The 22,525-nt window shown below is 43.7% G+C and overlaps 2 protein-coding genes across 4 annotated transcripts in view; one reads left to right on the top strand and one right to left on the bottom strand.

Moving 5' to 3' along the window:
* Nucleotides 1-5,127, bottom strand: part of BDP1 (B double prime 1, subunit of RNA polymerase III transcription initiation factor IIIB) — a 49,073-nt gene extending 43,946 nt beyond the window's left edge. The window contains 2 exon segments of the mRNA XM_054054263.1: nucleotides 1-550; nucleotides 4,946-5,127. Coding sequence (XP_053910238.1) covers nucleotides 1-550; nucleotides 4,946-5,031 — 636 coding nt within the window. The 5' untranslated portion in view covers nucleotides 5,032-5,127.
* A 557-nt stretch (nucleotides 5,128-5,684) lies between these two features.
* LOC104059504 (survival motor neuron protein) lies at nucleotides 5,685-13,598 on the top strand. 3 transcript variants are annotated; one of them, XM_054053811.1, is made up of 11 exons: nucleotides 5,688-5,822; nucleotides 7,194-7,261; nucleotides 8,336-8,445; nucleotides 8,524-8,595; nucleotides 8,675-8,800; nucleotides 9,339-9,512; nucleotides 9,939-10,079; nucleotides 11,022-11,093; nucleotides 11,618-11,728; nucleotides 12,610-12,694; nucleotides 13,329-13,593. In XM_054053811.1, exons 2-10 carry the CDS (start codon nucleotides 7,207-7,209, stop codon nucleotides 12,664-12,666), a joined length of 918 nt encoding a protein of 305 aa, XP_053909786.1. In that variant the 5' UTR covers nucleotides 5,688-5,822; nucleotides 7,194-7,206; the 3' UTR covers nucleotides 12,667-12,694; nucleotides 13,329-13,593. The 3 variants fall into 3 exon arrangements, with proteins under 3 accessions (XP_053909787.1, XP_053909786.1, XP_053909785.1); XM_054053810.1 differs by having other exon boundaries at nucleotides 5,692-5,822; nucleotides 9,339-9,539; nucleotides 13,329-13,591; XM_054053812.1 differs by lacking the exon at nucleotides 9,339-9,512 and having other exon boundaries at nucleotides 5,685-5,822; nucleotides 13,329-13,598.
* The last annotated feature ends 8,927 nt before the right edge of the window (nucleotides 13,599-22,525 follow it).

Genomic DNA, 22,525 nt, shown 5'->3' on the forward strand with positions numbered 1-22,525 from the left:
CATCCGCTCTTTCTTCAGCTCTTCTCTTAGCATTTCTCTTAATTTCCGAGCTTTGAGGATCCTTTCACGGTCAGAACACATTCGTTTCTCTTTTATGGGAGCAGACTTCGTAGGTAGCTTTTCCTCCTGTGTTTCTGATCCTTCCTGTGTTGGTCTTTCCTTGAGTGGGGAGGGTACATTCTTCTGCAAGGCATCATCATTCTTTTGCGTAGCTACACCTACAGTTTGCTCTTTGTTCACCGATCTTTTTAGTGGAGAAAACTGTGGCACTTGTGGCACAGGTGTTTTCTTTTCAGGCAGCATGGGAGACTTCGGAGAGCTTTCAGCATTACTCTTTTCTGATGGAGGGGAATCTTTCTGACGTGGAGCACCGCCATCAGCAGCCTGTGATCCTCGCCTCTGTGGTTTTGATGCAGAACGCTCAGCAGAAGGCCCAGCTCTGGGTCTGACAAGATTGGGCATGGTGGAGATCCGTTTTCTTCTCTGCGTAGGCATCTCTGAAGGTTTACTAGCTTCTCCAGTGCCATTTGAGCTATCAGCCTTGTCATCACTAGAAAATTTAGAAGAGTATTCTGAAATACTTTACAGTGACAGATCTGTAATCCTTACTTTCAAGATACATTTACTTGCGGAGCACTATAAACATAGTGCTGCAGAAAAAATACAGTTAAGTTCAAGAAGCCACAGTAGAACCAACCTGTAGCTGGTACTTACTCATAAACTAATCAGCTGTAAGAACTGGTATATGATTTTCTAATATCATTTACTATTAATTAATGTTATTGTTACAAGTTAAGTGATAAATAACGCTGAACACACATGTTCCTTCCCCTCCTCCCACACTTTTTTTTTGGAAGGCTCTCTACTCTCAGCTGAGACTACCAAGCATAATAAAATAAAATAAAATAAAATAAATAACATAAAATAAAATAAACTACACAAAAAATAGCCCACATAACATAGGTGCCATATTTAAAGTATTTTAATAAAGCTATATACAACAAGCAGTTTGATGACTTTCATTACAATTCGTCTGAGCATTTCTCTTATACATATGCACAAAGATCCTAGATAAAATGTGAATTTCACTAAAAGCTTCAGCAGTCTGCCTGCTGTTATTCTACTGCTCACACTTAACATATTGAAAGCAGCCTTTTAGAAGCAACAACTTTTAGCTTGCCTGGAAAGCTTTCTTCTTTAAGTAATTTTTCTATTCCATACACGGAACTAATTTTCAAAGGGCAAGAAAAATGCCAACCAGTATGGACTTCCTAAATCTGCAGGCTCCTCCGGTGCCTAGCTCTTTGGCTGCTACTCACAGTAAGACTGCAGCAGAAATTATTCACTGAGTCATGAAGAGCTTTTTTACTTTTACACTGGCAATGTGCCTTGTTCCTGTATAAGGACCACACCCATGGCTCACTCAGCCATCTTCAAAGGCGGTCATAAGCAAATGCCTTTGAAGGAATACAAAGAAAGCATAAAGACACAGTGAAATGTTTCCAAATTCTCTCCAGCTACCGTCAGTGACTCAGGAAAATGCTGCAGATTATATGGGTTTTTTTTTTAACAGCTTATGTTAAATGGCTGAATCAATTTGTCCCACACTGTGATTTCATATACATGTTTAGCATACAGAACATCCCTCAGCAAGTAATTCAGCTCCCTCACTTCATGGTGCCTTTCTATGTGTTTTGAATGAGAACCTTGCAAGTTCCACCCAATACCATTTGTTTTTTGAGAGTGAGACAGTGCAAACTAATTCTTCATTCATCTTTTCCACACAAACCCGTGTTCAGTGGAGTTCATAAGCAAGATGCCACACCAGACTTCTGAACAGTTAAATACAATCGAGCAGAAACCATATTTAAAAAGAAAAAAAACACCTCATGTTCAGACAATTTTCACTGCCCTGATATTCAACAAAACCCCTGCAGCATTTACAAAACAAAACAAAGTGACTGACACCACAGACACAAATTTGAGCAGCTACCAAGGAATGCCTTATGTTGGAAGGATCAATATGCAAGGTATTTTCACATTTGCCTTTACTTTTCTGGCAGACCACAAAACAAACATACTGTGCTGCATGTCATCATATACTGCACTCAGGAAATCAAATCATGTGACTTTCCCCAAATCCACTCTTCCCAAATCTTCAGACACACAATCTTTAAAATGCATCACCTAGAGAGACAGCTCCCCAGGAACAGTGTCTACCCTGCAACACATCCCTGGGCCTGCTCTCTCCTATTTGCTTGCTATACGCCTTCAAAAGTGACCAAAAACTTTCAGAACCAGCTATTCTGTGGAATTTAGGGTGACCAAACAGAGGCAAGAAAGCAGCAGCTCCCACCTCTGCCTTTTATACTTGCTCTGAGAACAAAAAGTTCCCCTGAGAGTCTCACAGCAGTTTTACGTTGGATAGTACCTTCTCTCTCCAGCTGAGCCATGGAACCCACCACAGCACTCCAGAGCTCCACGTGTTTTTACTTACAAGTTCATCACTTTCTAAACCTGCTCCAAAGAAGCTCTTTCGTAGCCACATCCTATATGTTTCACTATGTTGGCAAACTGAAGGGGTTTGTATGCTATATTCAATGTCAACAACTTCCATCACAGTCTTAAATTTCTTGTAACTGCTCTACTTTTTCTTTGAAACAGCAGGATAAGGTTTTGTAGATTTATGTGCTTGGATATTTTCTGCATGGATTGAGAAAAACATTTTATATTATTATATATATGGCAAAGGTCTTTTTCTTCAGCCACCTGAATGGATCCCCTAGTATACTCTCTCTTTCAGAATGGCATCAGTGCCTAGTTTTGAAACTTAGAGTTAGATTACACTGAAATGCCCATTAATCTACAAACATATAAGTCTTCAATAAATTTGCTGAATCAGCAACAGTACCACAACACTTAAAACCAGTAACTATATCTTAATTTAAGAAAAATAACTAATGGACAACAAAAGATCCAGATACCTAATCTCTGTAATACGCACATTTTATAAATAAAATCTGAAAGGAAAACATCCTTACAGCACAATGCAAGACAAGTTTCACTATAAAAGAAGTACTGTATAAGTTGAATAAAAGGCAGCATTGGTTTACTGAAGACATGCCATGCCAATGAGACCGACACCTGAATTGCTAGTTGCAGGAAAGACTGTAAGACCTTGTATTATATTATAAAGGACAAGTTTCAACTACAAGAACAGACGTACTCATGCAAGATGCAAAACCAATTAGTTAAAAGAAGTGAGAATGTTGTTCTGTAGAGCAATTATCAGACTGTGGAAATGTCCTGAAGAACTGGTCTGTACTGCTTTTGCCAAGGACAGAGCTAATTTTCTTTAGAGTAGCTCATACGGTGCTATGCTTCAGATTTGTGACCAAAACAATATGGATAGCAGACTCATGTTTCAGCTATTGCTGAGCAGTGCTTACAGAGCATCAAGGCCCTTTACCATGCTGCCCCACCTGTGGGGCAGAGGCTGGGAGGGGACACAGCCAGGACAGCTGACCCCAACTGGCCTCAGAGATATCCCATACCACCTGGTATCCTGCTCAGCAGTAAAAGCTGGGTGAAGAAGGAAGAGAGGAGAACATTTGAAGTATATTCCCAAGTAACTGTCATGCGTGATGGTGCCCTGCTTCCTGCGGATGGCTGAACTGCTAACCTGCCAACAGCAAACAGTGAATTAATTCCCTATTTTACTTTGATTTTGGGTGTGGCTTTTGCCTTACCGAGAGATAGAAATTTGAGCAGCTACCAAGGAATGCCTTTCGTTGGAAGGACCAATATGCAAGGTATTTTCACATTTGCCTTTACTTTTCTGGCAGACCACAAAACAAACATACTGTGCTGCATGTCATCATATACTGCACTCAGGAAATCAAATCATGTGATTTGACTGTTAGACTGTCTTTATCTCAACCCAAGAGTTTTTGCACTACTGCCATTTTGATTTTCTGCCCATCCTACTGCAAGGAGGGGGATAAGCAAGCAGCTGTGTGGGGCTTAGCAGTCAGACAGAGTTAAGCAGCAAGGAGGTCTTGAAGGACTGGTCCTCAGACCAACCTTACTACGCATTACTACTGCAATGAAAACTTAACTTACAACTTAAGCAATCAAAAAGGGAAAAGATAGAAAATTCTCCATCACTAATGCATGAAGAAGTGAATTCAAAGCAGTAAATGCAAAGCAAAAGTCATCCAATTATGAAGTGCAAAGACCTTTTGCTGCCTGCTGCTGCAGTGCCAGAAAAAATGAGCATTGCACTACACCACGCCCCTCCCTTGCAGCCCTAATGATACCAAAAATGTCAGCAAATTAACTCTTTGAGGCTCGTTTTAGAGCTCTAGAAAGCAAGTATCTTTTATCAGAGCTGGGCAACACGAGGCAGCGATCTCCATCAATCCCATGCAGCGAGACAAGAGCTGGGGACAGGGTGTATTTCCCACTCACATGCAGATGTATGAATTTTCCCAGAAATCTTATGCACATTCCATTCCCTTCCAAGGGCTGATTTCAATGTCATTATGAGCTTCACAACAGTCGAATCCCTTGCCGATTCGGAGCTGGCTCCAGCTCTGCCTGACCTTGCCTTTGAGATGGGGAAAGGCTGCGAACAGACGGGGTTCCAGCAGGCACTGCTGCTCAGCACAGACCACACTGAGCACAAGGTGGTATCGCCTCCAAGGGATGAAGAACATCCCGAAAAACACCGTTTGCGCAAAGAACAGAGCGACTTTTTCCTTAACGTTCAAAAAAAGCCAACTGCTCGGAAGAAACTGAACTCTACGTTAGCTTAAATAAAAAAATTGCACTTTTTGCAATAAGCGAGCAGTTCTCGCGGCCAGGTCGGGTCACGGGGGGTTAGGAGGAGCTCTGAGGCAGCTCCTGGGAGGGGCGGGGACCCCGCATCCCCGCCGGGACTCACCTGTCTGGGGGCAGCTGGTCCGCGGCGCTGGGCCTGCCCGCCGGCCGCACATTGGGCCGCACAGTGAGGCGGGCCCAGCGGAACATGGCGAGGCGCCGGCACGGAAGGAGGCGAGAAGTGCGAGCAGCAGCAGCGCCCACAAGGCCGGCGCGTCACGCTCCCGCGACACGCACCGGCGCGCACCGTCACCGCGGAGGCGGGGCCACGTCGAGGGGCCGACGTGATAGGGGCGTGGCCTATCCGGGGGCGCGGTCTAGCTGATGGGCGGGGCCTCTGAGAGGGGCTGGACTGTAGGAGGGGATGTGGCCTCAGCGAAGGGGCGTGGCTTCAAAGGGGGGCTCAACTAGGACTGGGCGTGACCTCGAGGGGGCGTGGCCATGGCGAGAGGTGGGTGGTGCCGCGGAGAGATGGGGGGGCCTCAACGAGGGACTGGGAGAGGGGCGTGGTCTCCGTGATTGGTCCTGGCCTCGGCGAGGAGGTCGTGCGGTGCAAGGGGCGGGGGCCCTCAGCGAGGAGCTGGGCGGGGGCGTGGTCTCGGTGAGAGGGGGTGGTCTAGGAAGGGTTGCGGGGCTGAGCGAGGAGCGGGCGTTTGAGAGGGGCGTGGTCTCAGCGACAGGTTGGATTACGGGAGGGGCAGGGCCTCAGAGAGGGGCGTGGCCCCGGTGAGGGGCGGTGAGGTGGGCGCGGTCTCATCGCGGGGCCGTGGCCCAAGAGAGGGGCGGGGCGATGCGGCAGTGGCCGTCGGTGATTGGCCCAGCCCTTCCGGACGTTGCGCTTCAAGGCTTTACAAGCTGCGTCGTTGGGCCGGGGAGGTGGGAAGGTGTTTGGGAAAGGTGGTCGAAGTTGTTGGTGTGGCTTGAGCGTCTCGCCATGACTCGTGAGTTCAGTGCGGGGTGGCGGGATTTGGTCCCCGTGGGTGGTGGAGAAGCAGCTGCGGTGTTGGCCCCGGCCTTTGTGTCCCCGCTCGGCGAGGCGTTGCAGTTGTTGTAGAGGCCGCCGGTAGGAGGACAGTGGGGCTTGGCTCCTGGTCCCCTTCGCTCGGGAGGGCCCGTGTGTCAGCTCTAAGGTGTCAGGGACCTGTTACCCAGCCAGCTCTCCTGACTGGCAGGGTCGCTCCTTCGGCTCCTGCGCCATGCACTGGGCAACGCTCGGCTGCCTGTATTGGACTGAGGAGGTGCTTTTGTATCCACTCTTCCGTACAAGAAGTAGTTAGAAAAACTGGAGTATATTTAAGCTAGAATTAGGTTTCATCGAAGTACTTAATGGGCTGTCACTGAAATATATTTTCTAAGGCAGAGGAGCAGTTATATTATGCTGCTCACGCTGCTTTCCTTTGGGCCTCTGGTGCTGCTTGCTAGACAGCTTATTGGTGTGAAGAACGCACAGAACTCCTGCTTCTACAGGGTTATTGTCTTGTTGATATGGCAGGTACTTTTATCAGCACAGAAATGGGGTGGGTACAAAGTTGTCAATCCTGTGAACAGGTTGATGTTTAAAATGGACAGTCCTAAACTGTTCCCATAAACCTGAAGTTACAGGTAACTGGAGGTTGGAGAGATATCAGTCTTTCAGATTGAAGGATGGCACAGGTTATCTTAAGTCTGGAGAAAGGCTGGGAAGAGACACAACTGAAATAATGAGGAGGTGAAGCTTTCATTTTTGAACGTGGGAAGTATCTCCAGACTTGTGGACATGTTTGTTCAACAATACAGTGATTATGCCTACTTTGTCCAGAGCACTTCAGGTCCAAAAGAAACAAGGCAGGAAGAAACAACAAGCAAGCAAACCAGTTCTGGCAGGTCAGAGCAGACTCAAGTGCTGTAAGGAGATGGATACTGAGGAAAGTTTGTAAGCAGTATTGAATGCTGGAATCTGTTTGAGAGATTTGCTCCCGATTTGGATACCTTGTTTTGATTCACATTCTATTCATATGCCAGAGCGTAAACTGTGGATGTGTGTTTTGCTATATCTGCTGTTAAACAGTTATTTTTGTTAAAACCTGTAAAGCTTTTGTTTCTTCTGAACAGCTTTTGCCTTAATCAAGTAGCTTGCCTACTTACCTCCTAGGGAACTGTACTGATAAATCAGGAAGATAGAAACAGTGTCGTCATGGCTAACTGAGTTTTATTCTAGTGTTTCTCCTGCCTTGAAGTGCAGGGTTGCTAAAGGGCAAAAACAAGCCGGGGGAGGCTCTGCTTAGAAAAACAGTGAGCCAGTATCTGAAATCCAACTTTTTTTTTCTTCACAGAGACTCTGAAATAATGCAGCAAAAAAAAAAAAAAGCAGCAAATGAAAGGAAGTCTCTGCAAGCAGGAGGTAAATGAGCTGCCTGTATGGAGAAGAGACTGAGTGCACCAGTGAGGCGGGAGGGCCTAGATGATAGTTCATAGAGGTGTCTGGACATGAAATGATTAAATGTCTGTCTTGCAGAGTTATTAAAGTACCATGAGTTTAGTGTATTTTCTGGTTAGCTTAGATTTAGTTGTTTGGAGTGCTGTTATGAAACTGACTACACTGCATGCATATCAATAAGAGAACCAAGCAATAGCTTTACTCTAGCTTTGGCTGCATTTGTTGGTTTCACTTAATGGTTCTAGTAACAATTTCTGAGATTACAGTTAGAACAGACTTTCTTGTCTTAATTCTTGCAGTACTGCTTCATACAGAATGGAACACACTTGTAAAATGTGTTTAACCTTACAGAGGTCTGAACTGTAAATCTCATCTAAATTATTTTTACAATAAAATGTTGCATGAAATGCTGTCTAATCTGAAGTGGTTACACTTGATCAATGGTTGGTTGCTAAGTTACCAAGAAATGAAAGAACAGGTTGGATTGTAGGGTAATGCAACTTAAGTATAATAGAGGTGAAAATGAAGTTTGTATTAGAAGAACTGCTGCTGCATGTCATGTCAGTTACATGTGAGTCTGTGCTGTGGAAAATGGCCGAGTTGTGGACTCAGCTGGTGGATGGGACAATGAGGTATGGCTTCAAGCTGCACCAGGGGAGGCTCAGACTGGATATTGGGGGAAAAAAAATTTCACAGAAAGGGTCATGGGGCATTGGCAGAGACTGCCCAGGGAAGTGGTTGAGTCGCCGTCCCTAGAGGTCTTAAAAAGATGGGTAGGTGAGGTGCTCGGGGACACGCTTTAGTGGCAGATATGAATGGTTGGACTCGATGATCCAAGAGGTCTTTTCCAACCTGGTGATGCTCTGATTCTATGTCGTGGGCTCCTTTGGTGCTGATGGGAACCTGGGAGAAGCTGCAGGGTTGAAGGGAAGGGTGTCTGCTTCGTCACAACGATGCAGGCCCGCCGCTGGGGTGGCCGCGCGGGGCCCTCGGGGCCGGCTTCCTGTCCGACGCTGACTCCCTCCCCATCTCTCCTAGGGCAGGGGCTGCCCCCCGGGGCGTGGCCAGAGGGGCCGGAAGTGACGTCGCATTGCGCGCGCTCTGTCGGTATGGCGGAGCGGGTGCTTTTCCGGCGCGGCACCGGACAGGTAGGGGTGAGGGCCGGGGCGGCGGGGAGGAGGGGAGCGGAGCGGAGCCGGGGGTAAAGTCTTCTCTGGGCCCTGCAGAGCGACGACTCGGACGTGTGGGACGACACCGCCCTCATCAAGGCGTATGACAAGGCCGTGGCCTCCTTCAAGGTAAGGGGGCGGCGCGGGCGCGGCCGGGTGGGACGCGGAGGGGCCGGGATTGGCCATCTCCTTTGTTTTATTCCCGCAGAACGCCTTAAGGAATGGAGAGTGCTCGGAGCCTTCGGATAGGCAAGATCAGCGCCTGCGGATGAAGAGGAAAAACAATAGGAGGAACAGGAATAGGAAGAAGAGCAACGCCATGCCTATGAAACAGGTCACCTCGCGCGTCCGGCGTGTGCTGCTGCTCTGTGCTGCTCAGTAGTGGCTTTTTCGTGGCCTCGAGAGTAGTGTGCTGGAGTTGTGGTGGCGGTAATGTGGTAAACCTTACAGATCGTGTTGAGCAATTTCACTGAACACAAAGGAAGGGGGAGTCGTGTTAGAATCATAGAGTCAGTGAGGTTGGAAAAGATCTCTAAACTCATTCAGTTCAACTGTCAGCCCAACATCACTGTGCCTATACACCGTGTGCCAAAGTGCCACAGCCACATGGTTTTGGAATATCTCCAGGGAAGGAGATCACTACTTCCCTAGGCAGCCTTTTCAAATGGTTGACCACTCTTTCAGTAGAGAAATGTTTTCTAATATCCAGTCCAAATCACCCCGATGCAACATTTCCTCTTATCCTGTCTCTTAATACTTAGGAGAAGAGACCAGCGCCCACTTTGCTGATTGGGACAAAAAGTAGTTTAGAAAAAGGCATCTTTCTGTCTGTTGGTGTAGGCATTTACTTGCCTCTGTTGCTTCTGTTGCAGTGGAAAGTTGGTGACAGCTGTAATGCTGTTTGGTCTGAGGATGGTAACGTGTACCTAGCAACTATTGCCTCCATCAATCAGAAGAGGGGCACGTGTGTTGTTACTTACACGGGATATGGAAATCAGGAGGAGCAGAACCTGTCTGATCTACTTCCCCCAGCCAGCGATGAAACAGTAAATGGGATGGGCAGTTCTGGGGAGGTGAGGGACACTTTTTTGTTCTTCTGTAAAGGAAAAGAAAAAGTGGGTTAATCAACTTTTTCAGTATTTCTGGTACCGATGCGGTGTTCAGACTGAGGCTCGAAACCCAATTCCACTATGAATGGATACAAGCTGATGGAGGGAATGAAATTATCCCCTTAATTCTTGAACTCGGTAGGGAAGAAAGGGAGGGGACAACAAGAAGTTCATGAGTGAAAGATGACATAGATGAAATGGTAAGCAGATAAGGTGTCAGGTTATGGGATTTTTCCAGAGTGGGACTAGGAGGGCTAGAGAGAGGGAAGAATGTGGATGGGTCTTTTGAAGCTTTCTCACATTAAAATTGCTTGCTGTAAGCTCCTGTTCAGTGCATCTCATAAAAATGTCTTGACCTTCTAGAATGAAAATGAGACTCCATATTCAACAGATGAAAGTGAAAAATCTTCACAATCGGCTCAAAACAAAAACTGTACTAAAGCAAGATTCTCCCCTCAAAACCTACGTTTTCCTTCACCACCAGGAGCCCCAGTCCTGGAAAGGGTGAGCTCAGCCCATTGAAATTATTAATGTTCCATTGCTAAACCTGGTGCCTAAGTTATGTGACAATAGGGTGATATTTATCATTGTCTAGAATCCAAAACCTGGCATTTTGTGAGAGGATATGCAGGTATGTATGCTGGCTCATTGTCACTTGGTAGTGATGTGGCCATAGTGCTGTGCTGCTTACAAGAGGGATATTGTTCCCTGGGCTGTGACAGTGCATTTAATGATGGCACTGCTAATGTTTTAAAACTGCCCTTTTTCTAGCCAATTAATGTTTCCCTGCACAGGACATTGAAGGCAGCAAAAGTGTTGTCAAGATGTCATAAAAGGTCTTAGCTGTAGCTTCTTTATTGAATTATGAGAGCTGGAGTATTGATATGCTCTTCAGTTTTCCTGTTGTATAGGAGCCTTAAGTAATAGCACAGTTGAATGTGGCATTATGGTTTCTAAATAGTACTAGTTATGAAAGATGTCTTTATTAGCTTTTCTTTTTTCCTTAATATATGTAGATTTGTATCTAAGCTCACTTTAAATTTGTTCACAAGCATAATGGAATCTAGTCAGCATGTGCCCCTGCTGTGCAGGAGCAGAGGAATTACCTGTTTGCCTTTAGGCAATACTAGATGGATTTCTTCCTGTGAGAATGCAGCCACTGACTTCTATTAAGAAAATATCTTTTTAAAAATGCTTCCATTAATCAGAACCTGTTTCATTACTCTTTATCTCAGTGACATGTGCAACCTAAGTTCTACTTTTCCAGTCTTGGAGTGGTCTACAGGACTAGCTACTGTGTGTTTTTACTGCAGTTTTGTTAAATTGCTGGGGTGTATTGTCTTTAGTTTAAGGTTTGTGAATTCTTTCGCATAATTTTCTTAAACAAAATTCTAATGCCCAAAATTTCTTTTTAATTTTCATCATTCAATTTTTTTTTCAATGTAGCCTGGATCAAAATTCAAGACACCTCCATCATTTTTATCACGCTGGCCCCCACCCTTCCCAGCAGGACCACCGGTAAGTGGTAGGAGAGTGAGGAAGACAGTGTCAGAGATGAATATTGGTGAACTCAGGTTTTCTGAGTGTGCTTTCTGCCTGTGCTTTTAGAACATGTTTTCATGTTAAGAGTCTATCTTTTCCAGCTCTTTGATAATGCATTCAGTTACTGATATTACATTTGTAAGAATCTAATGCACAAGGTCTGGTCTGCACTCATTTGTGCGACAGTAAAGGTATTGGTAAAAATATCAGGAGAAAAATTATTTGGAGAAACTACATCTTGCATGTGATTAACCGTGTTTCACTCATGCAGACAAATATTTTACCGTAATGAAACTTTTTGTGTACCATCAAGCTACGGTAATCATATTCCTCTTAGGCTTTGGAAATTATATTTTTTCAGAAAATAGTCTCTTTTGACTCCTTTTCAGAGAATGCATTTAGGATATGTTTCAGTGCTTTTTTGATCTTTTAGAATTGGTTGCTGTCTAACCTGGGATATACCCTATTGAAATACTGACATTTTCTTTGTAATTTCTTAGTTGATTCCTCCTCCACCACCTATTGGGCCAGACTCTTCTGAGGATGATGAAGCATTGGGGACCATGTTGATAGCCTGGTACATGAGTGGTTATCACACTGGCTATTACCTGGTATGTGCTGCTTCTGTCTTGAAATGTCTTTGTCTTTGTAATTTATTTTTGTGTTACTGCTGCTGTTTTCGGCAGGAACTTAGAGAGGGCTGCTTCTTAATTCTCTTACTCTAATTTATGACAGCTAAATTTAAGGGTATTTTGTAAGTTTTCTTGTCCTTTCGTAGGAGTCACATGAGACAGTCTGTGTAGTGAGTGCTGTTCTTTGTTCCACTGAAGGGGTTCCATTAGGTACTTTTATAGCCAGTGTCCTGTAGTAGTTCTGGAACAACAAATTCTGTCATTGTAGACAGGTGGAGTAAATCTGAATGTGTTTATTGTTCAGTAGTCCTCTGTATTTTCTGTGTTTTTCTTTGAGCATGAGTGGTAATACCACGTTTAGGATTAAATTTGACGTTTTTGCAGAGTGTGTTCGTCAGCAGCTTTTGGGACTGTGGAAGTCCATCAGAAGCTCTCAGCATAGTGGTGAAAAATCATAGAGACATAGAGTGTTGGTTTCTGTATTGCTTTGTATGCTTAAGAAGAAAGAAAAATTACAGGAGGTATTAAACCCTTTTCACTGGGGAGGTCGGAAAGGGGAGATTTGGTGCCATTTAGTATCTTCAAAAGACCTGTTTCAGAATGTCTTGCTTCAGATTGCGTATATTTGTGTGTTGCTTTAATATACTTTTAATTGAACAAGAAATAACAATTTGCAAGCATTCTGTAGAGCCACTGATGGTAAAGAAGACATGTAATTTGACTTTTGTCCTTGTTAAACTACCCTCATTTCCCCAAAAGATATTCTTGACTTGTAGGGGACTGAAAAAAAACTGTCAAATTTTTTCTGTTCTGCAAAAACATTAGTAAAAAACAGGATTTTCCTGAATTGTATTCTGTAGGGTTTAAAACAAAGTCGGATGGAAGCAGCACTGGAGAGAGAAACACATGCAAAATAACTGAATTCTGTCATTGTTTTGAAGGACTGTAAGTATCGTAGTTTTGAGCTAAATGAAGATACAGTGTTGCTCAAAAAATTTGTTTTCAGGGCAAGATCAATAGTTGTTTGGTATTGTTGAGCAATTCTGTTCTAATTATTCCAGTGCCTGTGCTGTTATTTGAAGTCTTTTATTTAGAATTCCTCACTATAATGTTCAGTTCCATAAAGAACAATGCTAAGTCCTCTTATGGACTTTTTTTCTGATTTTTCTGTGACTATATTTAATTTCTGTGCAGTTGAGTAATTCTTGTTTGTTAACTTAAAAAGCTCTTCCATACTACTATTTTTCCTTCTTTCTAAGCCAGATACAAATTATGTCGCTTGTGCACCGACGGTTGATACTGATGATCAAAATTTTATCAAGTCAATTAATCTTAATATTGAGCTGCCCCTGATAACAAATGAACAAATAACTTTGAGACTGGTAATTGTATGTGCATTGAAATGACCTATTTCTTAAAGACCTCTAGTCAAATGTATTTAGAAATGACTGCAGAGATAAAATATTTACTTCCCCAGAACAACTGTTAAGTCTTTTTACTACATGGTAGATTTAAGTCCTTTAACCTTACATGACAGATTACATTTATTTCTCATTTAAACACCTCTTGTTTTCCTCAGACTTTTTATGGGAATGACAATACCGGAACTAGAAAACACAGAGTATTCTTTCAGAAGCCAGCTGTGGTAGTGATGTGTGTTGCAGTGCTGCTACTGGTGGCCATGGCCCGGAGAACAGTGTACCATCCCGTTAGAAGGAGATACCTTAAGAGCCTGATTAGCATCTGACAGCTGGATGCAGAAAGGCTTGTTTTTTGTTACAAATGCTTGTTAATAAAATTCTACTTTTCAAACGTTGAATTTAGGGTTGTGGTTTAGTTTGTGGTGGCTTTTGTTGTGGTTTAGTTTGTGGTGGCTTTTATTGTTGGCTTCAGTAGACATCACTCTGTTTGATGAATGGCTGAAACACACCAGAAACTTTTTGCTGTGTGGCCTTCCTGTAAGTACCGTTACTTAAAGCAAATTAGAAAAAGCAGACTGTCTGGTAAGCATGCACTTAAGTTTCAACCCTTATTCTTAACTCGTGTAGAATACAGGCTGCAGCCACAAAACTAGGTGATAATTTAGTTAATGCCAGTTGTTTGCTTTTCAGGGAAACTAGGCAAAACCAGGCCTGGACTTTGCTGCGTTCAGTTCCTTTTGTGGTCAAGTGTCAAAAAGTCAAATTTCCCACAAATAATTGAGATAGACATAGTCTTAACTTTCCTAAGCCACATTGAAGGCTTTTTCTTAATTGTCTAGCTGAGGTAAATTAAGATTTGTGGCGGGGATGCAAAGCTAAATCAGCTATTCAGCAACTGTTTATTGCTAAAACCATAGTTGCAAAGCAACCTGAAAACTGATGGGTAGAGACAGTGTTCATGGGTAATCCTGAAAAAAACACCACTTAGAATTTTGTGGCAGTAAAAATGTACTTAAAATACCTTTGCCTTTTATGAACTGAAAAGTGATGGGGGCACATGGAGAGTCACAGTATTTACTCATGGAAGTGGCAAGAGTCCAGTAAATACTGAGTGAAAACTGGAAGAAGCAGTTTTGGATCAATAACACTTAACTGGTTAATGAAGAACATTCTTATTGGAATGTCTGAATGGTGCTGTAGATGTTCATTGTTTTCTGACTGGCTTTCCAATGACTCCTTGCAGTCATTCAATAGGATATAATTTTAGGGACTGCTTTGGAAGAAAAGCTACAAGGGTAAGCCAATAAAAATTACAGCAACTTCGCTAAATGTGTTGATTTGCTGCAACTACTGCAGCCCTAGCTCGAGTTTTTCATCAGAACCAGGGAGCTCACTCAGTCCTCTCCCTGCAAGAAACTCCTGGAACAAGGGGTGAAAGAATTTATAAACTGAATGAAGTTTTTGGGCAGTAAATTTATTCAGTAAAACCAGCTGCTTGTCCAAAAAGTGCTGCTTCAGGCAGATCGTATTCGGTGAAGTCAAAAGCTCGCTTTAAAAGACTGAGTTTAAGGCAAACTCACCACATCAGAAAAACAGCTACGTTCTCTTTCTCCACTGTAATTTAGTAAGTGATAGAGCACATAGAGAGTTCTTAAAAATAGCCTTGTCGTGAATTATGGTAACCCTTTGGTGACCAGTATGCAGAGAAACACACCATAAAAAGTAGTGTCTTTAGAATGGTCTGCATATACTTTTGAAACTCCAGTTAAAAGAGAAGCTGTTCCACAAGGTCAATATTGTAGGAGAAAACTAATACATACAGGGTGCTAGGCAGACAAGTCTGTGGTGCTTGAAGTGGTGGTTGCATAGTTGCGGTTTTTCTCTCATCCTGCTAGTACAGACAACAATAACCAAACTGCTGGTGGATGTTTTCTATCTTTTGTATCAGCTCTACAACTTGAGGCACTGCATTCATCTCACTATAGTCATTCGAATGAAATAAGATCTGTTTTTTTCAGTGGCTGAATTACATTCCTTAGGGTTGTTTCTGTTAACGGTCCCACAAATCTTGCTGGTTGGTTGTATATAATATCAGCCATGCTCTGATCAGATCTTTTCTCAAGTCAGGGAGAGATAAAATACGAACTTGAACGAGACAAGACACTGATGTTCAACAAGCGTCACATCTGCAAAAAGGAGGACATTAAATAATGAAACCTAGTGAACAGCTCATTCTGTACACAAGAGTCAAATATAGTCAGCTGTCCATTAAATTGGAGTACTAAGAACCTGAGTTTTTCTAGATAATGGGAAAAAATGGTATCACTTCTAGATAAACCAAGTTCCTGCAGCCTACTTAGTTGCGTTTGCACCCATCTAGTTTAATGTGGGGTTAGTTTCTGTGTAGCAAGTAATCAAGTGATAAAATTCAGCTAAAAAGCTTTGCTGGACCTGACCTAGCTCTGTGCAGAGATGCACTGGTATCTCAGTGCAATGATCCATACCCATCCGTGGTCTGTAATGAATGTTGCAGCACTGTGTCAATGAACACTGAATTGCCAGCCTTGCAAGCAGACTTAGAGTGGTGAAGACAGGGTTTCTGAGTTCTGGACAGAACTTGGATAAAGCCAAGTATATTGTCTGTTGGGATATAAACTCTTCAGGCGGGACAGGAAGGGTAGGAAAGGAGGCGGGGTAGCCCTCTATGTCAAAGAGTGCTTTGAAACTCTCGAACTGGATTACGGTGAGGACGGGATCGAGTGCCTATGGGTTAAAATCAGAGGAGCCCACAAGAAAGGGGACTTTGTGATAGGAGTCTGTTACAGACCACCCAGCCAAGAAGAAGCTGCTGATGAACTCTTCTATAAACAGCTGGGGACAGTCTCTAAATCTCTGCCTCTTGTCCTTGTGGGAGACTTTAACTTTCCGGATGTCTGCTGGGAGTACAATACAGCAGAAAGGAAACAGTCTAGGAGGTTCCTGGAGTGCATCGAAGACAACTTCCTTGCACAACTGATTAGCGAACCAACAAGGGAGGGTGCCTTCCTAGACCTGCTGTTTGTGAATAGGGAAGGTCTTGTTGGGGATTTGACGGTTGGAGGACGCCTGGGATTAAGTGATCATGAGATGATAGGGTTTTCAGTTCTAGGTGGGATTAAGAAGGGGGTTAGCAAAGCAGTCACATTAAACTTCCAGAGGGCAGACTTTGGCCTGTTCAGAAGCTTGATTAGCAAAGTCCCGTGGGAAACAGTCCTTCAGGGCAAGGGAGCCCATGAGGGTTGGGCGCTCTTGAAAAATGAAATCCTATCAGCTCAAGAGCAGGCCATCCCTGTGTTCCGGAAAAGGAGCCGGCGGGGGGAAAAGCCAGCTTGGTGGAGCAGGGTGATCTCAAGATGCGTCAATAAGAAAAAGAAGCTCTATGTGCTCTGGAGGAAAGGACAGGCATCTTGGGTGGACTACAGGGACGAAGTGAGATCGTGCAGGGAAAAAATCAGGAGGGCCAAGGCCCAACTAGAATTAAAACTCGCTAAGTCTGTGAAAGACAACAAAAAGTCTTTCTACAAGTACATTAACAGGAAAAGGAGGACGAGGGAGAATATCCAGTCTCTAGTGGATGCAGAAGGAACAACAGTGACAGGGGATAAGGACAAGGCTGAGGTACTTAATGCCTTCTTCGCCTCAGTCTTTAATAGCAAAGAAAGTTGTTCCTTCTGTTTACAAATCCAAGAGTTAGAGGGGCAGATTGAGGCTCCCGTGATCCAAGAGGAGGCGGTTAGAGACTTGCTTGCCCAGCTAGACGTCCACAAGTCTATGGGGCCGGATGGGATCCACCCAAGAGTATTGAAGGAACTGGCGGATGTCCTTTCCAAACCCCTATCCATCATCTTCCAGAGGTCCTGGCTGACTGGGGAAGTTCCACTAGACTGGAGGCTGGCTGATGTTGTGCCCATATACAAGAAGGGTTGCAGAGAGGATCCGGGGAACTACAGGCCTGTCAGTCTCACCTCAGTGCCAGGGAAAGTCATGGAACAGGTAATCTTGAGTGCTATCATGAAGCACACGCAAGAGAACCGGGTGATCAGGCCCAGTCAACATGGGTTTACAAAAGGCAGATCTTGCCAAACTAACCTGATCACCTTCTATGACAAAATCACTCAACTACTGGATGGGGGAAAGGCTGTGGATGTAGTCTTCTTGGACTTCAGTAAAGCCTTTGACACAGTTTCTCACAGCATTCTGCTTCAGAAACTGTCAGCCTCTGGCCTGGACAGGCGCACACTCTCCTGGGTTGAAAACTGGTTGGATGGCCGGGCCCAGAGAGTGGTGGTCAATGGAGTTAACTCCAGCTGGAGGCCAGTCACAAGTGGAGTTCCTCAGGGCTCAGTACTGGGTCCAGCTCTGTTCAATGTCTTTATCAATGACCTGGATGAAGGCATTGAGTGCACCCTCAGCAAGTTTGCAGATGACACTAAGCTGGGAGGAAGTGTCGACCTGCTGGAGGGTAGGGAGGCTCTGCAAAGGGATCTGAACAGGCTGGACTGCTGGGCCGAGACCAATGGGATGAGGTTTAACAAGACCAAATGCCGGGTCCTGCACTTGGGGCACAACAACCCTATGCAGCGCTACAGACTGGGGGAAGAATGGCTGGAGAGCTGCACAGAAGAGAAGGACCTGGGGGTGCTGGTTGACAGCCGACTGAACATGAGCCAGCAGTGTGCCCAGGTGGCCAAGAAGGCCAATGGCATCTTGGCTTGTATCAGAAATGGGGTCACCAGCAGGTCCAGGGAGGTTATTCTCCCTCTGTACTCGGCACTGGTGAGACCGCACCTCGAATACTGTGTTCAGTTCTGGGCCCCTCACCACAAGAAGGATGTTGAGGCTCTGGAGCGTGTCCAGAGAAGAGCAACAAAGCTGGTGAGGGGGCTGGAGAACAAGTCTTATGAGGAGCGGCTGAGAGAGCTGGGGTTGTTTAGCCTTGAGAAGAGGAGGCTGAGGGGAGACCTTATTACTCTCTACAACTACCTGAAAGGAGGTTGTGGAGAGGAGGGAGCTGGCCTCTTCTCCCAAGTGACAGGGGACAGGACTAGAGGGAATGGCCTGAAGCTCCGTCAGGGGAGGTTCAGGTTGGATATCAGAAAAAAATTCTTCACAGTAAGAGTCATTGGGTACTGGAACAGGCTGCCCAGGGAGGTGGTCGAGTCGCCTTCCCTGGAGGTGTTTAAGGAACGGGTGGATGAAGTACTTAGGGACATGGTTTAGGGAGTGTTAGGAACGGTTGGACTCGATGATCCAATGGGTCCTTTCCAACCTTGTGTGATTCTGTGATTCTGTCTGTGCCCTTAGCACAGTTTATCCATAAAATAGAAAATCTGTCCTAAAATAGATGCATTGGGGCTGTCCTTTGGTATTTCTAAACAGCTGAAATAAGGTAAATGTATTTCTGCACTGATGTAATCATATTGGTATGTAGTATGTGTGTTGCTGAAAAAAACGAGTAATTTTTTATATCAAATGCAGCAGGTACTATTTTATTCTGTGCATATTTAATAAAAAATGCAGTGAATCCCAGAAATGCTCACTGGCTCTTCCTGTGTTTCACTAAGAGAGCATCACAGAGCTCATTTTCTGAAGAATTTCAGACAAGATACAGTATATTTATGCCATAGCCTGGGGAACTAGGACTTCCTACAAGAAACAGCCCCAATCACTTTCAGTAACATGGAGATGAAAATGTTGATGAATACAAAGCATGAAAAAACATCCTCAATAAACTGGCAACTCTGACTTTATTGTTCCCTCCACTATTTCAGTACCTTGAAGATTTAAAACTATAATTATGCTTTCAGAGCTCTAAAATGTGCTTTTACTGCCTTCAAAAATTACAAACCAGCTCATCTGATATATATATATATCCCAAATAATTCTGGCCTGTCTAGGAGGCAGTAATAACTATTTGGATCAGCAGAAGGCTGCTAAAGAAAAGCATCTGGACAGCATCACTATAGCAGATTTACTTTTAAGTTATCAACTCCATGCTTGAACATCAGTACTGTTCTGCAGCAGCTCTGTGCAAACTCATTGCGTATGAACTCTTCCTTCAGAAATCCACACGCGTATCAAGAAAAGACCTACCTTGAAATGGCCATAGTATTTGAAAAAAAAAATGGCAGCATCAGAAGCAAAAGATGGTGGAAGGCTCTCCCAGTACAGTGTCTTTTGCTTTTAAAGGCATGTACATATAATATGTACTACACAGCGGATATATATTTGCCATTTTTTAAAACATAAAAAAAAAAATCATACCATATTGTCACAAAATAATTTAGTTGTTTTTTATGTCCTGTCTGCACAAAGTGACTGCTGCCTGCTAAGGGACTGGTTTATAATCACAGATTACAAAAGCAAGCAGTAGCTGACAGATTTTCTACTATTTTTTTTGTCCTTATGTATAGACAATCCATGAATCCAACTTAGTTCAATGAAAATTTTGTTTTACTACGTAAAAGACAAATCCAGAAAACAAAAATCCTCTCAAAATAAAATTTAAGTTGAGTAGCGCCATCCTTTAAAGTGAGGCTGCACAGCACTTCACCAGCTCCTACAGAAGGTAGGGTTGCCTTCTCTTCAAAATTTGCTCTACAGGGAGTTTGCTATAACAAAAGTAAATCCAGTTATACTCCTTCAAATAGTTCAAGCTGAGTAGCTTGTGTAGCAGCAAGCTCCAGCAGCTACAAGGCCAAGTTACAACAGATGCAGTACTAGGTCTGTATTTTTCAACACTAGCAAGATTCTTTTACTCCTCCCAGAAGCAGGATCTTAGTAATAACATCCCTCTGTCTTTCTCTCCCTCCCTTAAGCTTCTTCCATCTCAGGGTTTTGCTGCCTGCCTAGCAAGGATTCAAGGCCAAGCTCTGATATGACACAGATGCATAACCTTGAGAGAGGCTGCTGAGGGAGTGCCATGAGACATCCTGAAGCAATGCACAGGAGGTACCTCTGCAGACAGGGCAGCTGGTGGCCGGAGGAGCCTGCCACATGCTTGCCCAGCAGAGAACCTCTGTTTGCCTGAGTGGGGGCTCAGCATGCTAATGCTAGACTTCAGAACTTCTAATAGCACATCTATACTTAGCACGAATTAGAGAATAAATAATTGCTTTGTACTCAGTTCTGTATGTCCTCAAGGTGCCCGAACAAACTGACCCAGGAGAAGAGCTGTGAGATCCCCCATGGACTGATGACAGGTTACAATTAGTGAGAAGTAATGGCTCTCCCCAGATAGTAGCAGCTCTAAGGAAAGAAAAGTAACATGTAAGGTATCCGAGATAGTGTTTTCCAAGTGATGCTTCCAGTCCTCTCATCTTACAGCAGCTAATGGGTTCAGCTTACAGGTTTTTTGAGATTTTTGAGGTATAGGGGTTTTAATAATGAAAAATTTTACCTATATTTTTTTCTGATTAAAGCAAGTTGCTCTAACAAAGATGAAGTCATACAAGAAGAGCTAGCAGGCAAGAGCTTACCTAACCTGACTTCAGTCAGACAGAAGTCCTTAGTTTAGCATACTCATACACAGTCTCCCTAATAATCAATATATATGTATAGGTGCCATGAGGAGTTAATGCATGTCTTTTGAGTAGGATAAATGCCAATTAGAATTATGTTGCTTTTTGTCAATGAACTTTCTACGTGCTGCTTAGGCAAGTAGCTTGGATACACACATCAAAATAAACTCACATGAAACAAATTCCACATAGAGTGTGTGATGTTAATTATGTGTGTGTTGGAGTTTGAGGAAAATTAAGAGTCTGTTTTGTGACTGAGTCGCTGTATGTAACAATTTCTCTGAAAACTATCTGCATATTTTTGAGACAGTGTTCTTCACTTAAGTGATAGATAACACAGGGTATTGGTATCCAGAAAGGCCAATGCTAATACTTAACCAAGGCTATCTTCAAGCTGGCGGAAAAGGAGCTGCACCTGTGAGGGACAAAGAGGGAAGCTGACCCTAGACTGACCAAGAGAGTATTCATCCCATATATATCATAGTCAGTATAAATTGACATCACGAGGATCTCACTCTCTTCTGCGATAGCTGACATCCAGGGAGGACCTTGTCTGTCAGGTTGCTCCTAATCCTGATCTGTGCATTCCTGAATCCAGTTCCTGAGTCCAGCTCCCTCCTGGCCATGGGCCCATTCCCTCCTGTTTGCTCTGCAGTATTTGTGGTAATGTAGAATCATCGAGGGGTGGGAGGCGCAATCTCATATATTTGTATGTTTTGTTACTTTCTAATTATTTTGTTATAATTATCATTTCATTAAAGATGTAGTTCTAGTTTCCAACCCATAAATCCTTCTCTCACTTCCATCTCCCCTTTTCCTGCGGGGCAGGGGAGGAATTCTGGAGGCTCAACTGCATGGCTTTAGCTGCCAAGTTTGGCCAGGTGGGACTAAACTGTGACAGTGTGCAATTATATACAGTTGTTGGGGGCTCTTTAAGGAGGAAGAGGGTACAAATCAGGATCAAGGCCTAATTTGCTTGTCTTGAAGACCCACACAGCCCCTCCTTGGGGCCTTTAAATGATAAGGAAGGTTGAAATACATTGCAACACTACCACCACTCCAACAAATCCACTGTGGGTTTCAATGTACTTTTCATTTTCTCACTTGATTTCTTACTTTGAAGGAATTTACACCTATTAAAAAAACCCTAAAATACTATTCCTAAGCATTAATTCCAATTAAAACTGGATGTGATGTTTCATTTATTAAGAGCTGCATACTCAGTATTGTGCACAGTAGAAACAATGCAATTTCAGGGGACTTGAAGTGACATTCTCTGCAATATTTGCATTAATATTCACTGTCTAAACTGGGGAGGGGCATACAACAGAAGGTGGTTTCAAAATCAAAGCAAGTATGCAATATATTATCACAGAGCAGGGGGAACACAATGCCAATATTTAAAAAGCAGTCTGCACCTTTGAGGGAGAGGAAGAGACAGCTGATCTGTAAGCCTGGCGTCTGTTACAAACAAATAAGCAGGAAAAAAGTATGATTATGCCACTGTACAAACCCATGATTAAATCACATCTTAAATCACATGTGACTGAGGTCCTGCAAACTCAAAAAGTGATGTATTAGAACAGGAAAAAGTGCAGGGAACAGCAACAAGAATGACAAAAAATGTGGAACACTCTCCACACGAGGAACAGTTGAGCTGACTATGTTCTTCAGGATGGTGAAGAAAGAATTTATGGGGGATCTCATGAATTGACTGATCCTGTGGCAGATTCAGTAAGAAAATACAGGAACAAGAATTAAGTAGGTTGTAGCTTCCCACAAGCAAAAGGAAACTT

Source organism: Cuculus canorus, chromosome Z, assembly GCF_017976375.1.
Source record: "Cuculus canorus isolate bCucCan1 chromosome Z, bCucCan1.pri, whole genome shotgun sequence".
Taxonomy (NCBI): Eukaryota; Metazoa; Chordata; class Aves; order Cuculiformes; family Cuculidae; genus Cuculus; species Cuculus canorus.